Source organism: Falco cherrug, chromosome 16, assembly GCF_023634085.1.
Source record: "Falco cherrug isolate bFalChe1 chromosome 16, bFalChe1.pri, whole genome shotgun sequence".
Taxonomy (NCBI): Eukaryota; Metazoa; Chordata; class Aves; order Falconiformes; family Falconidae; genus Falco; species Falco cherrug.
In genome coordinates, this window is record NC_073712.1 from 8016378 (window position 1) to 8034315 (window position 17938).

The 17938-nt window shown below is 49.0% G+C and overlaps 2 protein-coding genes across 2 annotated transcripts; one reads left to right on the plus strand and one right to left on the minus strand.

Moving 5' to 3' along the window:
* GUCA1B (guanylate cyclase activator 1B) lies at positions 1–7022 on the plus strand. Its single transcript, XM_005447102.3, has 4 exons — positions 1–478; positions 2586–2735; positions 4151–4265; positions 4888–7022. The coding sequence occupies exons 1-4, from the start codon at positions 275–277 to the stop codon at positions 5013–5015; spliced, it is 597 nt and encodes a 198-aa protein (XP_005447159.1). The 5' UTR covers positions 1–274; the 3' UTR covers positions 5016–7022.
* Positions 7023–9637: 2615 nt separating this feature from the next.
* GUCA1A (guanylate cyclase activator 1A) lies at positions 9638–14870 on the minus strand. The gene is made up of 4 exons (XM_005447103.3): positions 14433–14870; positions 12370–12519; positions 11722–11812; positions 9638–11340 (listed from the first exon to the last, which is right to left on the minus strand). The coding sequence occupies exons 1-4, from the start codon at positions 14628–14630 to the stop codon at positions 11180–11182; spliced, it is 600 nt and encodes a 199-aa protein (XP_005447160.1). The 5' UTR covers positions 14631–14870; the 3' UTR covers positions 9638–11179.
* Between the last annotated feature and the right edge of the window lie 3068 nt (positions 14871–17938).

The following is a 17938-nucleotide window of genomic DNA, read 5'->3' on the forward strand; positions in this document are numbered from 1 at the left end:
TGCCCTAATGCAGAGAAGCAATTCTACAATCACCAAGCGAGCACACAAGACCGTGGTGGTGAAAACTGCAGGAGAGAAAGAGGAAGAAGAAAGTAAAACACACACAAAAAGGTGAAATAGCAAGACACAATATTGGCATCAAATAAAGGAACAAGACAGGGAGAAGAAAAAGAACAAAAAAACCTAAAGGTGATAAAAGGACCGTACAAGCAAAGGACTTTGGCAGCGTTTTCCTTTTGCTCCTTCTTTTTTTAATTTTGCTTTACGGAGCAAAATGGGACAGCAGTTCACCAACGCCGAAGGGGAGCAGACGGAGATTGATGTTGCAGAACTGCAGGAATGGTATAAGAAATTTGTGGTTGAATGTCCTAGTGGGACCCTCTTCATGCACGAATTCAAGCGGTTCTTCGGGGTCCAGGATAACCGTGAAGCAGCAGAGTATATTGAAAACATGTTCAGAGCTTTTGATAAGAACGGGGTAAGTGGTGAAGGGTTTTTACAATTATTTGTCTCATAGTTTGCACATTTTCTGTAAATTGGGTGTGGTTTGGTGCAGTTCTCACCATTGGTGCCATGCTTCATGAGACTAAGGCAAGGGGGATGGATCTGCTGGGGCAGAAGGAGCACATGCTGCACTACTGTGTGGGCTGGTATGGATTTACCTTCTCATAGGTCTGTACGCAAATTAAAGACAGAATGTACCCTTAAGGGACTAAGGAGGGATTAAAAGGTTGACATTTAGGCAGTTACATTTTGAGACTGTATTGTTGAAAGGTCCTCAAATAGCCAAAGTTGCTACATGGAAAAAAATATCTATCTGTTATGATAAAGAGGGAATTATAGTGGAGAAAAGTCCTATTCAGGCTTGCTATACATTGAAGGAAGCATATATACAGTATGAATAGGTGGCAGGTAACAAAATATTGATTTTAGCTGATCAAAAGCAAAGGAATGCTGAACAATTCAGACATTCTGGTTTTGATTCCCTTTGCTGTATTTGTCATTAGACACCTGGGAAAAGTGGGCTTTCTGGTTTAGTAGCAGTTCATGCATACCCATGTGCTGCTGCAAAAGCCAGCGTGATACTAGCCTGCGATATTTTAGATACTCAAAAGAAATGTGATACAGTTGCCTTTCTCATCTTGAAATGGCTAAGCAACGGTGGCCGAACAGTTCAGGTTTGGTTGGTTTTTTTTTTCCTGAAGGTCTTGATCATATTCAAAATACAGGGTTATTTGTTGCTGTGTATCAAGATGGGAAAAGAGGAGACAAGTCTGTCATCTCGGATATACCAATTTCCCTTAAGCTTCCTTTAAAACAAGAGGCAAAGTCACACTGAGGTAACAACAAAAGTAATTTTTTGGGAAAGGATAAAGAAGCTATGGAAGGCATGGGCAGGTCAGACTTGTCTCAGAATCTGAAGCTGGCAAAACCCAAATTCCTGCAAAAACCTCGAAGTCCAGGTCCAAATTCAGTTCTGAAAGCTGTTCAGAAAGGGTTGCAGAGCAAATGGTACACATAAAAAGCAAAGTCCCGTTCCTAGTTTATAGGGTTGCCTAGTAAGGCTGAAAATCTGTTTTCAAGGGATGCTGGTACTTGCATTTATTAGGAACGCTAAATTAGTCCTGGGTTCATGCTTTTGCTTAAATATGCCCATGGTATATAATCAGTTGAGCAGGACTCAACAGTCTAAAGGATCATTAGGAATATGGTAAGAAAACAAACAATTCTCTGTTTGCCTTGTTATGCTTGCTGGCCTCCACAGCCCAGGAGCAGCAGTTTTCACTTGCGGAGTAAGTAACTGGCGGAGGTTTTGGTGCCCCCAGCAGAGCCTGCGGGGGGGGATGAACAGCCCAGATCCTCCAGAGGGTTCTGTTAACTGGGTGGGAAGGCTGAGCGGGGGTACGGGGATGAGGACGGGGCTGAGCCCTGGGGTGCTGCTGATCTGCATGCCGGCCATCTGCTGGAGGCTGCCGAGGAGCCCTGCTTCCCCGCCACCTCTGGGTTTTGAGGAGGATGAGCACTCGATGTGAAGCTTTTATTGTGGGTATCATTGTTGCTCCATCCTGAACGGTGACCTTTCATTGTCATAGTCTTGCTCTGGTGACTCAAGATCAAACGAGAGGCAAGGATGGAAGGAAGGGGTCATGGCTGGGTGTCGGTCTCAGCAATGAAGCAGCTGTGGTCATTGAGAACATTGAGAAGGGCAATCCCTTCCCAAAAAGTCAACACCTCCTGCACTGGTCCTCATCCGCCTCCCCATCCTCCATGTAATCTGTCTTGTCTTGGGGTGTTTAAATTGCTCACTCCTGGGGTCCTGGTGGGTGTCCCCCCTTATTGCACTGCAGGAGGATTGCTTTGCTCTCCACTGTCACGCTCCTCATGGCTCATCCTGGGTGCGGAGGGGTACGGCTGTGCTTGCTGATGGCCTGGGCTGGCACAACTCTTCTGCGAAGTGATTATATAAATAAATAGCTGTCCCAGGGGTTATCTTTTTGGCAGTTTTTCTCCAGGTTTTGTAAGCAGTTTTCTATCAGCCATACCCAGTTAAGTGTCATTCAGCTGCTGCTTTTCTGTTTCGACAGGATAATACCATCGATTTCCTGGAATATGTAGCGGCCTTGAATCTTGTTTTACGAGGAAAACTGGAACACAAGCTGAGGTGGACATTCAAAGTATATGACAAGGATGGGAACGGTTGCATAGATAAACCTGAGCTGCTGGAAATTGTTGAGGTAAGTAGGCATTGCCTAATCACTTTTTTTTAAGCAATCGCTGTTCTTTGGCAATGTAATGATGTTATATGGGTTTGGTGATAATTAGGTTTCAAGGCAGCTGTGGGGAGTGATGAAGTGAAAATGCCTGACCTTGGTGAAAGGGTTCAGTGGTTTGGAGCCCGATGGTGTGGCTGAGGGATCACTTATACCCCCTGTGGCCAGCCTGGCCCCTGCTGCTGCTGAAGCTGTCCAGAAGTGCAGCACCTGGGTGCTGTAGTGGAGCTCCTGTGTCTCTGCACTGCCTTCCCGTTCCACCTTCCTACAGCAAGATGCGTGGCACTGGCCAGTGGAAGAGGGTTTCGCCCCGTGTCCCTTACAGGAGCCAAGTTTCCTGCCCAAGGAGCTGCTGAGAATGCACTGAGGGCACAAATTAGTACAGAAACCGCTTCTGTAATTGTTCCTTTCTGGGTTTCTGCCGTGTTCTGTGCTTAGCTTTGAAGCACAGTTTAGTGACTGTGTGAGGGTGGGGGGGAGGCATGGGGCTTAGCAGACAGCCAGACACAGGGCACCTGGGTGTCACTGTAGGTGAATACCCTGGCGATGGTGCTGGATCACCCCTGCACCACAGGTGCTGTTACCCTCACACAGCAGTGCTTGTGAGGCTTAATGCTTATCAAACGTTGTAGGATCTTGGGTGAAATGCAATGTCAAGGACACAGCAGAAAGGGCCTGCTTTCCACAGATTCCTTTTTCACAGACTGGGAAGTCTGACCAGCCTGTTACCTGCAGCAGCAGCAGCGGTGTGGGAGCATCTGGGGAAGCTCAATTATAGTTTTGAGGTCAGCAAGGAATTGGCCGGAGCTGTGTTAGGCCCTTGCTAATCCCCTTTCTGGGCAGACTTCAGACAAAACCTGTCAGCCTAAGGAGTAAAGTTAATAATGAACAGGTGGTTGTCATGGGAGGAATAGATAAAATCTTCCCCTTTCCAGTGACAAAGTGGAACAGAAACTATGGTTCAAAATATGTGCTAATACAGGTTTGATCTTGCAGCTGGGCCACAAGTTCCCTGGGAGAGAGGGCTGGGTAAGTCCAGATGTGCCTGGCCTCAGATGTTAGGGAAAAAATCACTCTCAAATGTCAGATGATTTTCCCAGTTTTTGAAACTCTCTTTGCAAAGGAACCCTGAGGTCTCACCAATATGCGTAGGGAAAACAGGAGGACAGCAGCTTCAAAGAGCAAATGAAATAATCTGCGGTGTGTGTGAGCGTAAGGTTGGAGGTTTCATTACAGGTCTGAGGCTGCTGAGTGGCAGACCTTTCTAGAAAGGTTAAAACCGCAGCCAGTGTGAGAGACCTTTACGCTATTGGGAAGATAATGGAGTTCACTGCTTCTCATTTTCCAGCCCTTCTCTTAATCTGTGGACTTCTTTTCAGTCTATCTACAAGCTGAAGAAAGTGTGTCGGTCAGAGGTGGAGGAGAGGACCCCGTTGCTCACGCCGGAGGAGGTGGTGGACAGGATATTTCAGTTAGTGGATGAGAACGGGGATGGTAAGTGACTGATGGCTCAGATCGCATTCATGCGTAGTGAGGAGTTATCTGTGCTGGGCAGGCTAGCTTTAATCACGGCTATCTATCGAGAAGTCACTCAGCATTGTTAGTCATGTTAGACACGTTGGGTTTGGTTCTGGTCTGTTTGTTAGAATCAAGAGAAACTTGGTGCTGCAGGACGAAATAGTTTTCATTGTTATTTTAATGTAAAGTGCAGAGGGGTCACTGTTCTGTCGGGATTTTGCCACACCGTTCTCATCCTCTGAAAGCCCCAGTAGCCAGAGCACTGGTCCCAGGCCCAGCACAACTAGCCTGAGCAAAGACAGTGGCTCCAGTTGAACTGGAGCATGCAGGATCAGACTTGCAATCGTCCTGGAGGAGCATGTGCAAGCTACTGCCCCATTCCACGTTAGCCCACGGGACGGGGCAGGTGTGAATGCGTTGGGTTACAGCGCGGTGGTTTGTCTTGCAGCTAGCTGGCCTTCCCCTACATGGGGAAATGAAGCCTGACTTTCGTCTTACTAGCATATTTTCTGAAACTCAGATGGCTTTTACTTCCTGCCACCTTCTTATCTGTCATGTTTTGTCTTCCCATCCTGTGTCCTCCTCATCTCACCCACAGGGCAGTTATCTCTTGATGAGTTCATTGATGGGGCCAGGAAAGATAAGTGGGTGATGAAGATGTTGCAAATGGATGTAAACCCTGGGGGATGGATCTCTGAGCAGAGAAGAAAGAGTGCTTTGTTTTGAGAAAATTGGGGTTTGATACAGCTGAAAACCCGATGCTGACTACAACTGTGGCTCTCTTACTCTAGGGTGGTAGTGGCTTTCCTTTTTATTACAATCTCAGCACCCAGATGAAAACTTCAGTGGTTTAAGAAGCCATATCTCAATCTAAAACCCATGTGCTTCATACTGCTGGTACCCAGAGACTATTTTTGGCCCATGAATAACTATTTCTGTGTACACAATACCATGTTTGCCAGCTCTGGTTTTTGGTTACACCCCAAGGAACAAACTTATTGTGGCTTCCTGCAGTGGATCCTGGGCAGGGTTTTATTCTGATGACAGGCTGGATGGGGAAGTGAGAAATCCTGACACAGTGGTACTGTCTCCAGTGCGGACTAGTTGCATCACTCATGCCTGCAGAGATACAAACAACATCAAACCCAAAGAGACACCAGAAGAGGTGCTCTGGCAGCCTTTATGCATGTTTAGTAGACTACACTAACGTAAAATTATTGAACACTAGCATATCACTATCAAAAATGAGAATTGGATTATAAGCGATAGCCAAAACAATAGACAGAGCTGAGGAAAACCTAATGTTTGGGCTGGACAGGTGGAGCAGGAACTCCTTGCATCTCCCCCGTGTGAACCGGAGTTTGTTCCTTGTACCTGTTCAGAGACCTGGGTTTCTGTGGGGCTGGAAAAATGCAATTTCCAAACAGTGAGCAGCAGTGGAAACTGTACTTCTTGACAGTCACATTCAGAGGACAGATTTGCACAAGTGTGATTCTGCTCCTTTTTGGAGCCCCTGTTTTTTACTGAACCATCACTCTAGAACAGCTTTTCCTGCCCTGTGGAGACTGAATGAGCTCCAGGAGCTCCAGGACCGTCACTGCACTGGGAGGAATTTTGTGTGGAAGGGGAGAGAAGGGAAGAGCAGGGTTTTGCTCGGCGGTGCCTCTGTAACAAGAGGACTAGCACTGCTTTATCGGCAGGACCACAGGCTGGAACAAGTGACAGAAAATCTGAGGGAGTTACGGCAGTAGTACAGTGGTTTTACACTGGACTTAATTTAGCCACCAACTATAGATATAAAATTTGCACAGGTTCTAGGCTGAGCTCTGCTATTCTAATCCACATTCCTACATATATACGTGTATCTGGAAAGAGATTTTGTGTTGAACCAACATTTTGGCTCACCTTTATTAAATGTATTGGCTTATTTGCAAGAAAAATTTCCCCAGGGAAGTAACATGAGATTGTTTTATTTTAATTTTCCCATGGGACCAGGGGGCCAGGTCATGCCCATGAAAAGATTTGCAATCCTTTTTTTGTGGCCTTTAATTATGACTGCAGTATCTTTCATTAGTTCATTAGTTTGCTGGTTTGTGGTCTCATCAATTTGACCGATGTTCAAATTCAGGAACTAGAGGAAGTATTCAGGATAAGGCACAATCAGTGCTAGAGTTCAAATGCATATACATTTCGACTTCTAAATAACCTTTCTAAGAGTTCTCTGTAAATACACACTAGCTTGTGACATGCTTACTTATAGGAACTGATTAGACTCCTGGTTCATGCTGTAAGGCAGCTGTTTAAAGCTCGTTTAATTCAATAGTTTATCAGCCAGAGATCAGAAAGAAAAATCTTAACTTCTGAATTGGGGCCCTGGAAGAAAATATTCACTTTACTGATTTTTTTCCAACTTGTGGACAAATGTTTTCATGGGAGGATACAAGTATCTAATTCCTTAAATTTCAGCATCTCAACCAACATTAACACGCTCTGCTTCTCACACAGTTGTTAAGTGGATGTTTAGTTCCTACAGCTGCACGCTGCAGGTTTGCTTCAGTGCTTGAAATTCTCTTGTTCTGTTCAGCTGGTCAGATCAGGCGGGGAAGGAGCTGGCTGGCCCCCCCACGCCGGCAGTCCTCTGCTGCGGTGGTAGAGGGCATCCTAACACTGAGCACTTGGGCAGTTGGCAGAAATTTTGTAACCATGAATTTAATAAAGAATCATTTATTACAATTCTGCTTTGTAGTATTTATTTTTCACTTTGAAGGTGAAGACCTGTGTGAGCACCTGAGTGTCTGACCAAAACTGTAGCCTTTAAGACTTAGGTAAATGAATTAAAGGGAGTTGTGAGGTGTGACAGCTAACCTGGATGAGACAAGTGTAAGGCAGAGATGCTGCTGCTGTTGTGGATGCAGAGTCAGAAAGGAGTCTTTCTGGTTAACTTACGTGTAATGACAACAAAAAAGGTAAGTGTAGAGTTAAAAATAATTTCTCTGGATGCATACAATGAAGTGAGCTGGCAGCGCTGCAGTCACGTGGCCCCTGTTTTAACCCTGCTGGGGCTGAAATGGGAACCTTGAAGAATTTAGGGCTCCAAGTGTTGGACTTGGCAGCCAGGTGGTTCCACATCCCCTGGCCTGGGCAGACCTAGGATGGCAGCGGTGCACACGGCCGGTAACGCTTGTGTGAGTGCTGGCATAACCCAGTGGAAAATTGTTCCTCTTATCGAATGCATAATCTTTTGTCAAGAAATCACAAAGTGCTTTAGTCTTAGTCCTATTTTTAAATCCATAGGTATAAACACTTTGATCTCTTCCCAAACTCAGTTCAACATTCACATCAAGCTGTTTGCCAGGCATTTTGCATAATCCATTTTCCAGACTTACAGGCCAGCTAGAATTGGATTTGACTGATCGGATTTCTTTTTGGTCTAAACTGGGAAACAGGATGGTTTGGAAAAGGCAAATGCTGTGTGATTTTTCTGAGCTTCTACCATCTGCTCTGATGTTTGATGCCCCTGAGGTTGGGTAGGATTGAAGGTGAAACAAACGGGTTAGAAAGCTGAAGGTGAGGCTGTTGTTGAAGGGGGCTGATGGGGAGAGGCACCAGGGAAAAGGAGCCAGGGGGGTATCGCATCCTAAAATACTACAGAAGGTGCATTCCTGGGGAAAGTGCTGAGCAGCAAAATGATGAGGCTGAGAAAAAGAGAGGATAATTACATTGAACTTGATGCTTAGCCATATTCTTCATTTGTCTATACACTTGATGTTCTGAGAGGGGATGTTCGCCCATAGGTAGCTGGAGTTTGGTGGCTGCCCAGAGGAAAGATTTGTGTCCAGGTCATTCCCAAAGCACCCGTGTGCAGCCTCCCCTTGAAAACATCGTGCTGAAAAACAGAGTGGCCAGGCAGGGGCTTACACATCCCCATGCTGATTGCTATGGGGACTTTTTGTGGTCTTGCCGCACTGTCATTTTCTCCCAGCACCCATGCTCAGCTCTGGCAGTATGGGGAAACCTTTCGTTCCTCCTCCTCTTCAAAGGAAAGTGCACCTCAGGAGTTTAGGAAGTATCTCGAGCGTATTACCCTGCTGAGATAAATGGCATGGTGAAAAACCGAAAGCTTTTAGTGTAGCTGTAACTCTTAACAAACCTGGCACCAGAGACTTGTCCCAGGTCATGGCAAAGGGGTGCAGAGGTGGGACCTGCTGTGCAGCCCTGCCAGCCCCTCACCACGGCAGCTCCCAAAAAAAGCCTCTCCCATGCTCACCAGAGGGGCTGTGCTGCCTCATCACCAGGGATATTGTCACAAGAGTGAGCAGTGCGTCTGTGCTGGCACCCAAACAGCCACCACTAGTTTGAAATAATTATGCCTGAGTTAGGGCAAAGAGAGTCACAATATTAGTTTTTAATTATTTTTAATTTGCTTTCTTAGAGGCTGAAATAACATCCTTTGGAGAGAGACGCTGAGGTTTGAAAGGTGCCTTCGGCCAGCCAGCAGTTCTGAGACAGCCCTTTTAGAATAACTTTGTCTTTATAAATAGAAATCGGGCTTGTCAGGGCTGCTTCTCGCAGCTTCTGGGGCACGCAGAGGAGAGAGCTGAAGGAAGCACGGGCAGGACTGACCGTGTCTCTCAAGCTCCCTCCTCGCTGCTGTTGTAAAGACAAAGTGCGGTAACTTTTGTGCCGGTCTTTTGAGGGGGAATTAATGTTGTTGCAAGAAGTATTGCACCCTGAGTAAACAGCTCAGCCTGGCTCTAACAAGACAATTGCAGCCTGTTCTTTCTTGCACTGGTGTAAGCGGAGTGGCTGGACAAGCTGGCCCATCAAAGGGTTCCTCTCTGTGACCCATGGTTTGTGCGCCCACCCAGCACCACCGGAGCCCGAACCGGGCTGTCAGGGGCCGTGGCTGAGCATCCCACACCCGCTGCCTGTCTGGGCAGAGAGCAGGGGCAGGAGGGACCTGTGGGGCTGCCACACGTGGCCCAGAAGGCAGCAGGGAGGAAAGCAGGAGGTGCCTGGAAATGTGGGAGGGTAAAGCAGAGCTCTGAAAGAAAGAATTGTAGGACTACCCAGCGGGTGAGGTTTTATTAAAGCAAGCAACGCTTGCTCAATGCAGATGAGGTTCAGAAGAGCAGGCAACACCCACGGGATGCAAGAACCTCAGGGAGCAGCCCCTTTTCTGCCCTGATTCTGAAGAAAACAGACCTCTCCCCACGCTTGTGCTGTTCTTGCAAAAGAACTACCTTAACAAAGCCAAAACAAAGGTTCCTGCACTTGTACAAGACAGCTAATCTGTCCTGCTGGAAACAGAACGATCGATTGAAAGAGAGAAAAAACACAGCCTGGAATAATGTTGTAAAATACCTTTATTAGTTCACTATAACACTGGAAGTACAAAAGCTTCCAGGTAAAACACAAAAAATTAAAAAGATGCACAGGAAAGATGGTCAGAAAGTTGCTTATGCATTGCAAATATTCAGTGCTAAGTAACAAGTCTTTCAGCTGGACAAGAAATCCTTCCTGGTGTCCTGTATTGCCTCACTGCACCTGAAACTTGCTCCCATCAGATGAGGAACCTCCTCTCCAGGAGCAGCTGAGGCACAGCCCCCGCTAGGTGCGGGAACAGAGGGGGGGGGGGGGGGGGGCAAGGCTACTGCTGCCGCAGCCTCCCTTGTGCGTATGCTGGCTCCTGGGCACGGCCCCTGCTCGTGGCACCAGCAGGTGAGGTTGCTGTGCCCAGGATGCTGTATTAAGAGGTGACTGGGTTTAATTCCACAGGGGATGGTACTTGAGCCCACTGTGCTGTGGGGGTGATGGTACCCGTTGCCTGCTCAGGAATACTCAGGTACTTGTGGCCACTCGTGGCACGGACACTGTGCCTAGCCCGTCTCCAGCAGCGCACCCCTCTGAACTCCATGCAGGCGATTTGCTGCTGCTGCTGCCGTTAAAACCACCTGATGCTCGAGCGTGCCACAGAGTGTTACTGACAGGAGAGTTTAAGTTTGTCATAGAGGTGATAAGACATGCAGGAATATTCCTACAAACATCAAAACTTTCCCCTCTCAGGTTACTGCCATTGCAGCCCTTCCAGATATTTCAAGGAGAAACATGCCCCTGAAGTTCAGATGGTTGTTATAAAAAGGCACCATTCTATGTTTTGAATGCTTTTAAACAAAGAAAATCCACTGCATTCACCACTCCCCTTTTTCTAGCTCATAGATGTTTTTACCTTAATTATCCCTAACAATTGCTAACAGAATAACAAATCAAAGACGGAATGACCAAAACCGCTGATCTTGTGCTCTGGAAATATATATGGGAAGAGAAGGTTCAGGTTTGCTGTTGAGGTCCTTTGGGGATCCCTTCTCACCGGGGCCAGGTGCCAGGCAGCCCTGCGGTTCGTCCCCCACAGACGCTGGTGTTGGCCACTGCCTTGGTGTGAAATTTGAGGTTCCCTTGGTGCGTTATCTAACTGCATCGCCTGGTGCCGCTCCCCCTTCCCGGGGGGGATGAGACTCTACCCCCGCTCAGCAGCAATATCCAGAGCACCCAGGCCAGCAAAGGGCCCCGTTGGCAGCCCGGGGGAGGCTGTGGGCTTCCAGCGTGACGAGCAGCTGTCGCAGCACCCTCTCCGCACAGCAGCCTTCCCCTCACCGGCTGGCGCAGCGGGGCCAGGCTGGGCCAGGCAGTCCCAGTGGGCCCCAGGCTCCCCACACCATCTGCCAGGGCAGCAGCGCCTTCGGAGCAGATCCTGGTCCCTGTGCTAGCGGGGGAATCTACCGCGGTCGCACTGGTGCTGGGACAGCTCACCGGCTGCCACCACCGCAACCCGAGTTGTTTGAGTAATGTGAGGGGGGAAAGGTAGAGATGCAGGGAAGCATCCTGGGAGCCTACTGGGCAGGCTCCGCTGCCTGCTCCAGCTCGTGCGGGTTCTTCCCGTCGTTCTGGATCAACTGGACGATGTGTGTCAGGTCCAGGCTGCGGGTGAGGATCTCGAGCAGCACTTCGTCCTTTTGCACGCCCTCCATGAACTCCTCCAGGGAGAGCTCGCCTGCGAGAGCACGTTCAGAAAAGGTCCGTTAAATCCTGCAGCCTTTCTCCCCCCGCCACCGCCTCGGAGCAGCCCCCCAGCAGTGGCACCGACTATAAAATGGGACCTTTCCTGAGGGCTTGGGTCTGCGTGTCGTACTCCCCAAACCCCATCACAGCTAAACCCCGTGCAGATCCCCGCCGGCATGGCGAGGGGCAGTTTGCAGCATCCCCTCGGGCTGGCTGCAGCCCACGGAGCGGCTGGGGAGCCAACCCTTCACAGGGAGCTGCTCTCTGCTGGCTCTCCCCATGTTTTGGGACATCCAGCATCTGGAATTGCTCTGGCCGACTGAACCGGGGAAGGTGGAAGCAGTATTTGGCATTGCATAAGAAAGTTCCTCACCGTCTCCGTTTATATCAATTTTGTCGAACACCATGTTTGTGAATTCCTCAGCTGTCATCGTTTCATTGCACCGGTTGATAGCTCGAATAGCCTGGAGGGAAAGAAGGACACAGAGGACAATTACTGAGCGTTGCATAGGTTTGGGTGTCCATCGGCACAAGTGGCTGAGTGACTGCACATGAGAAGCCAAACTTTTTTTGCAGGCAGTTAGGTTCTAAAGGGAGTAAGTCCTTTCTAAAAATCTGGAGATTAAAATAACTTTAAAAGGCAATCAATGCATTAAGAGATTAAGTGGGCATACTGAGACAAACCAGGAGCTGTTCACCTCTGAAAATCCTTAGATTAAATTCAAGTGCTTATCTCAGCCCGGGTTTCAGTGGACGTGGTTAAGCAATGTGCAAAGAGACGAGGGGTTGCTGCGTGTCGGAGCGTGCAGGTGCCCGTGGAGGGTGTTCGAGACAGGTCTGGCCAGGGCAGCCAGCCTGGCAGGAGCACCAGCGGGGGACAAGCAGCTGGTTGGGCCAGAGCCTGCTAATTGTACCAGGGAGCTGACTTTTGGGTTGGAATACCCTTGTTACAACCTTCTTAGCTACCTGTGACTGATGACAGTTGTCCGTGATAGAAACGGGAAAAGCTGAGCCCACTCACTTTGAAGATGTTCAGCAATTCTCCCCGGTCAATGCAGCCGTTCCCGTCCACATCGTAGAGCTTGAAATACCACCGCAGCTTCTGATCCACCTTCCCTTTCAGGACCAGACTCAGAGCTGCCACGTACTCCATAAAATCTATGTAGCCATCCTGAAAGCAGAAGGTTAGAAGCTAGGTGAGATGAAAAGCAAAGAGTCAGGCAGTAAGTGATTTTCCTGGTGTCACTTTTGGAAGTCCCCGCTGGAAGACCTCAGCGTGTGGCCACCACCCTGAGAGCAGGGGCTGGGGGAGCAGCAAGGCTCCGGCACAGGTCCCCGCGTGCCCACCAGTTAAAACCAATGCACCATACGGTGAGGGCTCCATGTGAATCTGTGCAGAGCCGTGGCATGCTGGTAACAAACCGACTGGTGTGTGCACCTGGCCTGAGGACTGGCAAAGCCTCGAAAGCGAGCCTGTGCTAAGGAAATCGCTCTATGCAAAGCAGTGGTAATTGAGCGGTCAAAGAGGAGCAGGCTTATGCAGATGAACCCTGATGGTTAGGTATCTGAAGGATTACCTAACCTTACCCTGGCTGCACACACCTATAGCTCTTCGCTGCAAAAGGGTCTCACATGCAGACCTCTGGGAGAGGAGTGAACTACGGAGTTACCCCAGCATGTTGCTGACATCTCAGGCCGGGCAGGCGCTGCTCTGTCCCTCTGCCATTTGTGTGTCTGCTTCACGTTTGATCACGTCAAAAGCACAAACAGTTTTATCTTTGACTTTCCTCCTAAGTGTTTGCTCACCACCAGCTCACGCCACAGCATTAAGAGACGTTCGGCTGGACCCGCAGACTGCTCTCCAGCCAGGTTACCAACGCAAAGCTGCCGGGGTGAGCTCACGTGCCAGAAACCTGCCCCCAGACGTTGCCCCATGACCTTCACAGCCTGTAGGAAGCCTGCTAAAGTGCCTAGTGCCTCCACACAGCGCGTCGATGGCACACACCATGAAGGCACAAAGCACTTTGGAGGACAATGGTACCTGCTACAAACCACAAACAGCCTTCGTTAGAGAATGAACCAGTCTTGTCAATGAACAGAGCCACCGGAGCATGGGGCCGGTTCAAGAAAAGATCATCTGCTTTATCCCACTGCTGCGGGAGCCAGATTAGGTATAAATAGCTCCTGAGCCCCCGCCAGCAGGATTTCCTGCACACCAATTCCCTCTTCAGGCAGGGCCAAGGCACAAGCAAGACACCTAAGGGATTTAGGACCGGAACTGTCTTATTTTTGGTGGGATTAAGCCCACTAAACCCTTCGGATTGTCATAAAATAAATTTCTCATCTCACGAGGTGCAATTTCAAATCATTTGCAAGTAAAGGAGGATGTTGTTTCCTCTCGGAGACACAGCATCCATCTGCTTCACTGGCTCGGCTCCTGAGCTGGGCAAACCGTGCTCCCAAAGGTGTGCAGGTGCTCCGGGACTGCCCTGCTCCGGGGCTCCGGCTCAGCGACAGCCTGGGGTGCAAAGCCTCTCCGCAGGGAGCAAGGGACCTGAGCTCCTTATCATGTGGGACTGAGCACATGTAATAAAATCAATGAAACTGTAATCCGGTTATAATTTAAAACAATAGAAAAACAAACCCACGCTGTTCTGTAAACCATAGCTCCTGCCACGCTGCATGGCTCGGGAACTCACTGTTTCTGCATGAATGCAGCGCTTGTTCTCACGCTGCTCGCTTGTTCTTTGCTGTCACAACATTCGATATTTAAGGATTAAAGGGCACTTCATTTTAAAGGGATCACAGGCTACCAGATAAAACCCCCACTATTTCAATAATTTTAAACCAAAAGGAAAATATAAATTCTGAAAGAAGTCTATATTCTCCCAGAGCAGTCGGCAGCTGAGGAGGTTTTGCTGACATTTTTTGCCTTACATAACTTTTACAATCTAGAGCATCAGACCATACGTACTTACATACACATCTGTATTGCACACACACAAATACACCGCACACCATCACACGCAGGGAGCAGAGCACAGCCGGTCCCTGCACGGGCTAAGTGGGAAGGACAATATTTACCTTGTTAAAGTCAAATGTCTCAAACATTTGCTCAACGTATTTGTTCGCTGATGGACTCAGGTTCTTCAAGCCAAAAAACTGTTTGAACTCATACAGGGTGAGCTGGCCAGACGGACACTCCGTCATGAACTTCTTGTACCACTGGTGGCACTCGGTAGTGCTCAGCTCCTCCACGGCTTTCCCGTCCATGTTCCCCATCTCCACACCAAGTGCTGGTCACTTTGCAGCCAAAAATGGATGTTTTCTGAAAGTCAACGGCTTGCTTTTAAATTCTGCTTCTTGCCTTTAAAGTCCAAATGTCCCTAAGCACTGCAGGGATGACAGTATGGGGAAAAACCAGACTGCTTGGCGCGTGGGCTGTACCGCTTCAGTGGTGGTGGTGATGGATGAAGAAGACACCTCTCCCCAGGAAAACCCAAAAGCACAGGACCCTCCTTGGACATGCGGGTGGCATTTAAGCACCCAGCAAATCCCTCCCCGGCCAATGAGGCTCAGGAGGGTGATGGGCTCCTGCCAGGCATTAAGAGCTCAGGGTTAAAATAGAAAGGCGGTAAAATGGGAATCTTGCAGATTACAGGCCCAGCAGGAGATTATGAGGGTGGAATTTTCTCCGTGATGATGTAATCTCCTAATCCACTTCATTTATGATTTTGTGTGGGGTCACACGAGCGGTAACTTTTGCATCAAAATCAGAGTAATAAGAAAGAAAGAAAAAAACCACTGGGAAGGCGCTGTGCTGTGTTACTGTCTCTTCGGTGCCCCGCAGCCTGCGGCGGCTGGCGGGTTGCCAGACGGGCTGTCAGCTTGAGCCTGAAATTCAGGGAGGGGGAAGTGCCGTTGCAGCTCCTACAAGAGATGCTCTGAGGGTAAATTTGGTGTGCTGAGACAAACATAGAAACATAATTGCTTTGAATGGTAAAGCTTTAAGTGCTTTAAATGAAGACACCGGATGCTACGGTGACCTTCTCCCGGGGCAGCTCCCTCCCCTCCCAGCGGCTGGGTCCCCGTGTTCCGTCTCTCTGGTCCTGCCAGCTGAGTGTTTCTTCCACGGAATCTCCCCACTTGTGGCACGCCTCCGGAGCGTGTCCTGGCTGCTGCATTACCAGCACTCTGCTGACACCGGTGGGGTTGAATTCACAGCTTTGATTTTCATTGATGATGAATTACCATGAAAAATTCTCCATGTAAACATGACCAAAACTAATGTTGTTTTACTCTGACACACAGCATTCAGAGGAGGACTGGGAGATAAAAAAGTATATCCTCAGGGAGCAGCATGGGCCAGCTCCTCCACTAGAAATGAAATAAATGTGACTACCGGATCTCCACCCAGAGAGCCTGACCCAGAACACTTACTTTTTTATATCTGGCAACTTTAAGGCAAAGTACCCAACTTTTACATGTTGCAGCGCTCGGTATTGCTTCTGCACTGAAGCAAATTAGAAATAGCTCTGCTAGAGCAAGCGGTCACACAAGTGTAAAACAGTTAGGAAAAAGGAAGTAGACTGAGGAGCGCTAATTGGATGTGCTAATCCTGCACTCACCGGCGGCAGCAGGGCCAGGTCCCCACCGTGTACAGCACCTGTGAGCAAGGTGAGCCTTCAGCGGGTGCCCTGGGCTCTGAGCCACCCACTACAGGGGGCACGGCTGGGGTAGGCCCTCCTGAAGCACACAGAGGGGTTGTGATATTGAGGCATTCATTACTAGCACAAAGGTTGCATATTAAATGTGGATACAGGCTCGCCAACTCTTTCAAGAAGTACTTGCTGAAGGTGCATCCTGTTCTCCAGAACGGGCAATGCAAAAGCTGAGCCGTTTAACGCTGCCTGCTGGAGAAGAGCTGCAGGGACGTGCCACCCCAACTCCAGCTCCCATCACTAGCTCGTTTCTGAGTGCCACAAATGAGACGTGTTTTTCCATTCACAAAGAACAATACTTTGCCTGTGTTTAGGAAAGCCTAGTGAAAGAAGATGTCCTTTCAAAGACGGAGCAGAATTTAGGCTCTGCCGAAGAAGCTGGCAGAACCTTCCCAGGTTTTGCAGCGCGTGCTGAGGCCAGGCTCGTGCAGACAAGCCTGGCTGGGTGGCCACCCATGCAGTGCTGTGCGCTGCTGACACCCAGTGCCTCTGTGTAAGCAGTTGGCAATAAATGACAGGACAAGTCAGACCAGGTTTTTAGAACACAATCGACACTGTGTGTTTTTCTGGGGAGCAGTGACACAGCCTCACCACCCATTGCTCGGCTCACATGCTCACTGCGGTCCTAACTCGGACACTCAGTGGGAAGCTGAAGTCACAGTGGTCACTGGTTTCATTGCTTGGGCTTTATGGCTCTCGCCTACGGCTTTGTGCCCACAAATGGGTCTCCATTTCACAACGTTTGCACTCGAGACATCCATCACCTTCCTGGTGTGATCGGTGTCGCAGCAGTAGCGGTACCCGCAGGTTGGTTTCTGTGCAGTGTAGAAGGGGCTGTACGAGTTGGAGCAACTTGGTTTGTAGAAGAGAAACTCGAAGAAGCTGGGCTGTCGGCCCCCGAAATGGGCAACAAAAGGAATGAAGCGAGTGGCCAAAGGCTGGTCCTGGTGGTGACGTGCTGGACACTGCTGGCTCGTTGGGATGGGCAGCACGTGGGAAACCTCCTGCATTGCTTTGGTCTCCTCCATTCCCTTTGGTCTCTTGCGGTCTTTGCCAGGGGCTTCTGGTGTTTTAGTCACCTGTGGAGCAAAAGAACCAGACAAATGCATTGCAATTGCCCCCCACACTTTGCCATCGTTACCAGTGCTTAAGGCCCCGACCCAAGAGTTGCATACTGGTGACCAGAAAGCGGCAAGTTAAACAAACCAGGAGAGTTAGGGAGTGCCAGCCTGCCTACACTTGCTGCAGGGGCAGTTAATACACAGTATAAATGCTGAGAAGGCAGGGGTTTACATTTTTTTTTAGCTAAAAAATTTAAGATGGTGTTACTTAAAGAGAAAGTGAGGTTAAAATCAAATGATGTACTGGAAATATGGAAACTATTTAGTGACAATACATATTGAAGGAATGCACATGAGGAGGCTTAAGGGCTTTGATTCTCTCGACTTGCATTTCAGCTGGTTATTTGTAACAGTGCAGAGTCAATATGAAGTCCTGCCCAGTTTCTGGTGCTCCTGCTGTCAGTCTGACCTGGCTCACCCTGTTACCACTTTTAGGGGCTACTACGTTTTCCTTCTGTGTTTGGCACAGGGGAGCCCCGGTCCCCAGTCAGCATCTCAATTATAAGAGCTCTGAATGACAGCAATACATGCTCCTTGTTAATGCTTCACCAAACCACAGCCATGGCAAACCAGCCGTGAAAATGGGTCAACCCAGTCTGACCCACAGGACGCAATGGGGCGTACCGGGGATGACAGAAACGTAACACTGACCCTTAACAAACACAGCCTGGGGCATCAGCTCAGCAGGCTCCAGGTCCCTCTGCTGATACCTAACACCACCCTGTGCCTCGTATTGCTGCACTCATTG

Coding starts and splice junctions, on each gene's coding strand:
- GUCA1A (XM_005447103.3), bottom strand. CDS start 14,630: ATGGGGAACATGGACGGGAAAGCCGTGGAGGAGCTGAGCACTACCGAG. Junction 12,520..14,432: donor AGACATTTGACTTTAACAAG/GTAAATATTGTC, acceptor TTCTGCTTTCAG/GATGGCTACATAGATTTTAT. Junction 11,341..11,721: donor AATTGATATAAACGGAGACG/GTGAGGAACTTT, acceptor GTGCTCTCGCAG/GCGAGCTCTCCCTGGAGGAG.
- GUCA1B (XM_005447102.3), top strand. CDS start 275: ATGGGACAGCAGTTCACCAACGCCGAAGGGGAGCAGACGGAGATTGAT. Junction 2,736..4,150: donor AGCTGCTGGAAATTGTTGAG/GTAAGTAGGCAT, acceptor ACTTCTTTTCAG/TCTATCTACAAGCTGAAGAA. Junction 4,266..4,887: donor AGTGGATGAGAACGGGGATG/GTAAGTGACTGA, acceptor TCTCACCCACAG/GGCAGTTATCTCTTGATGAG.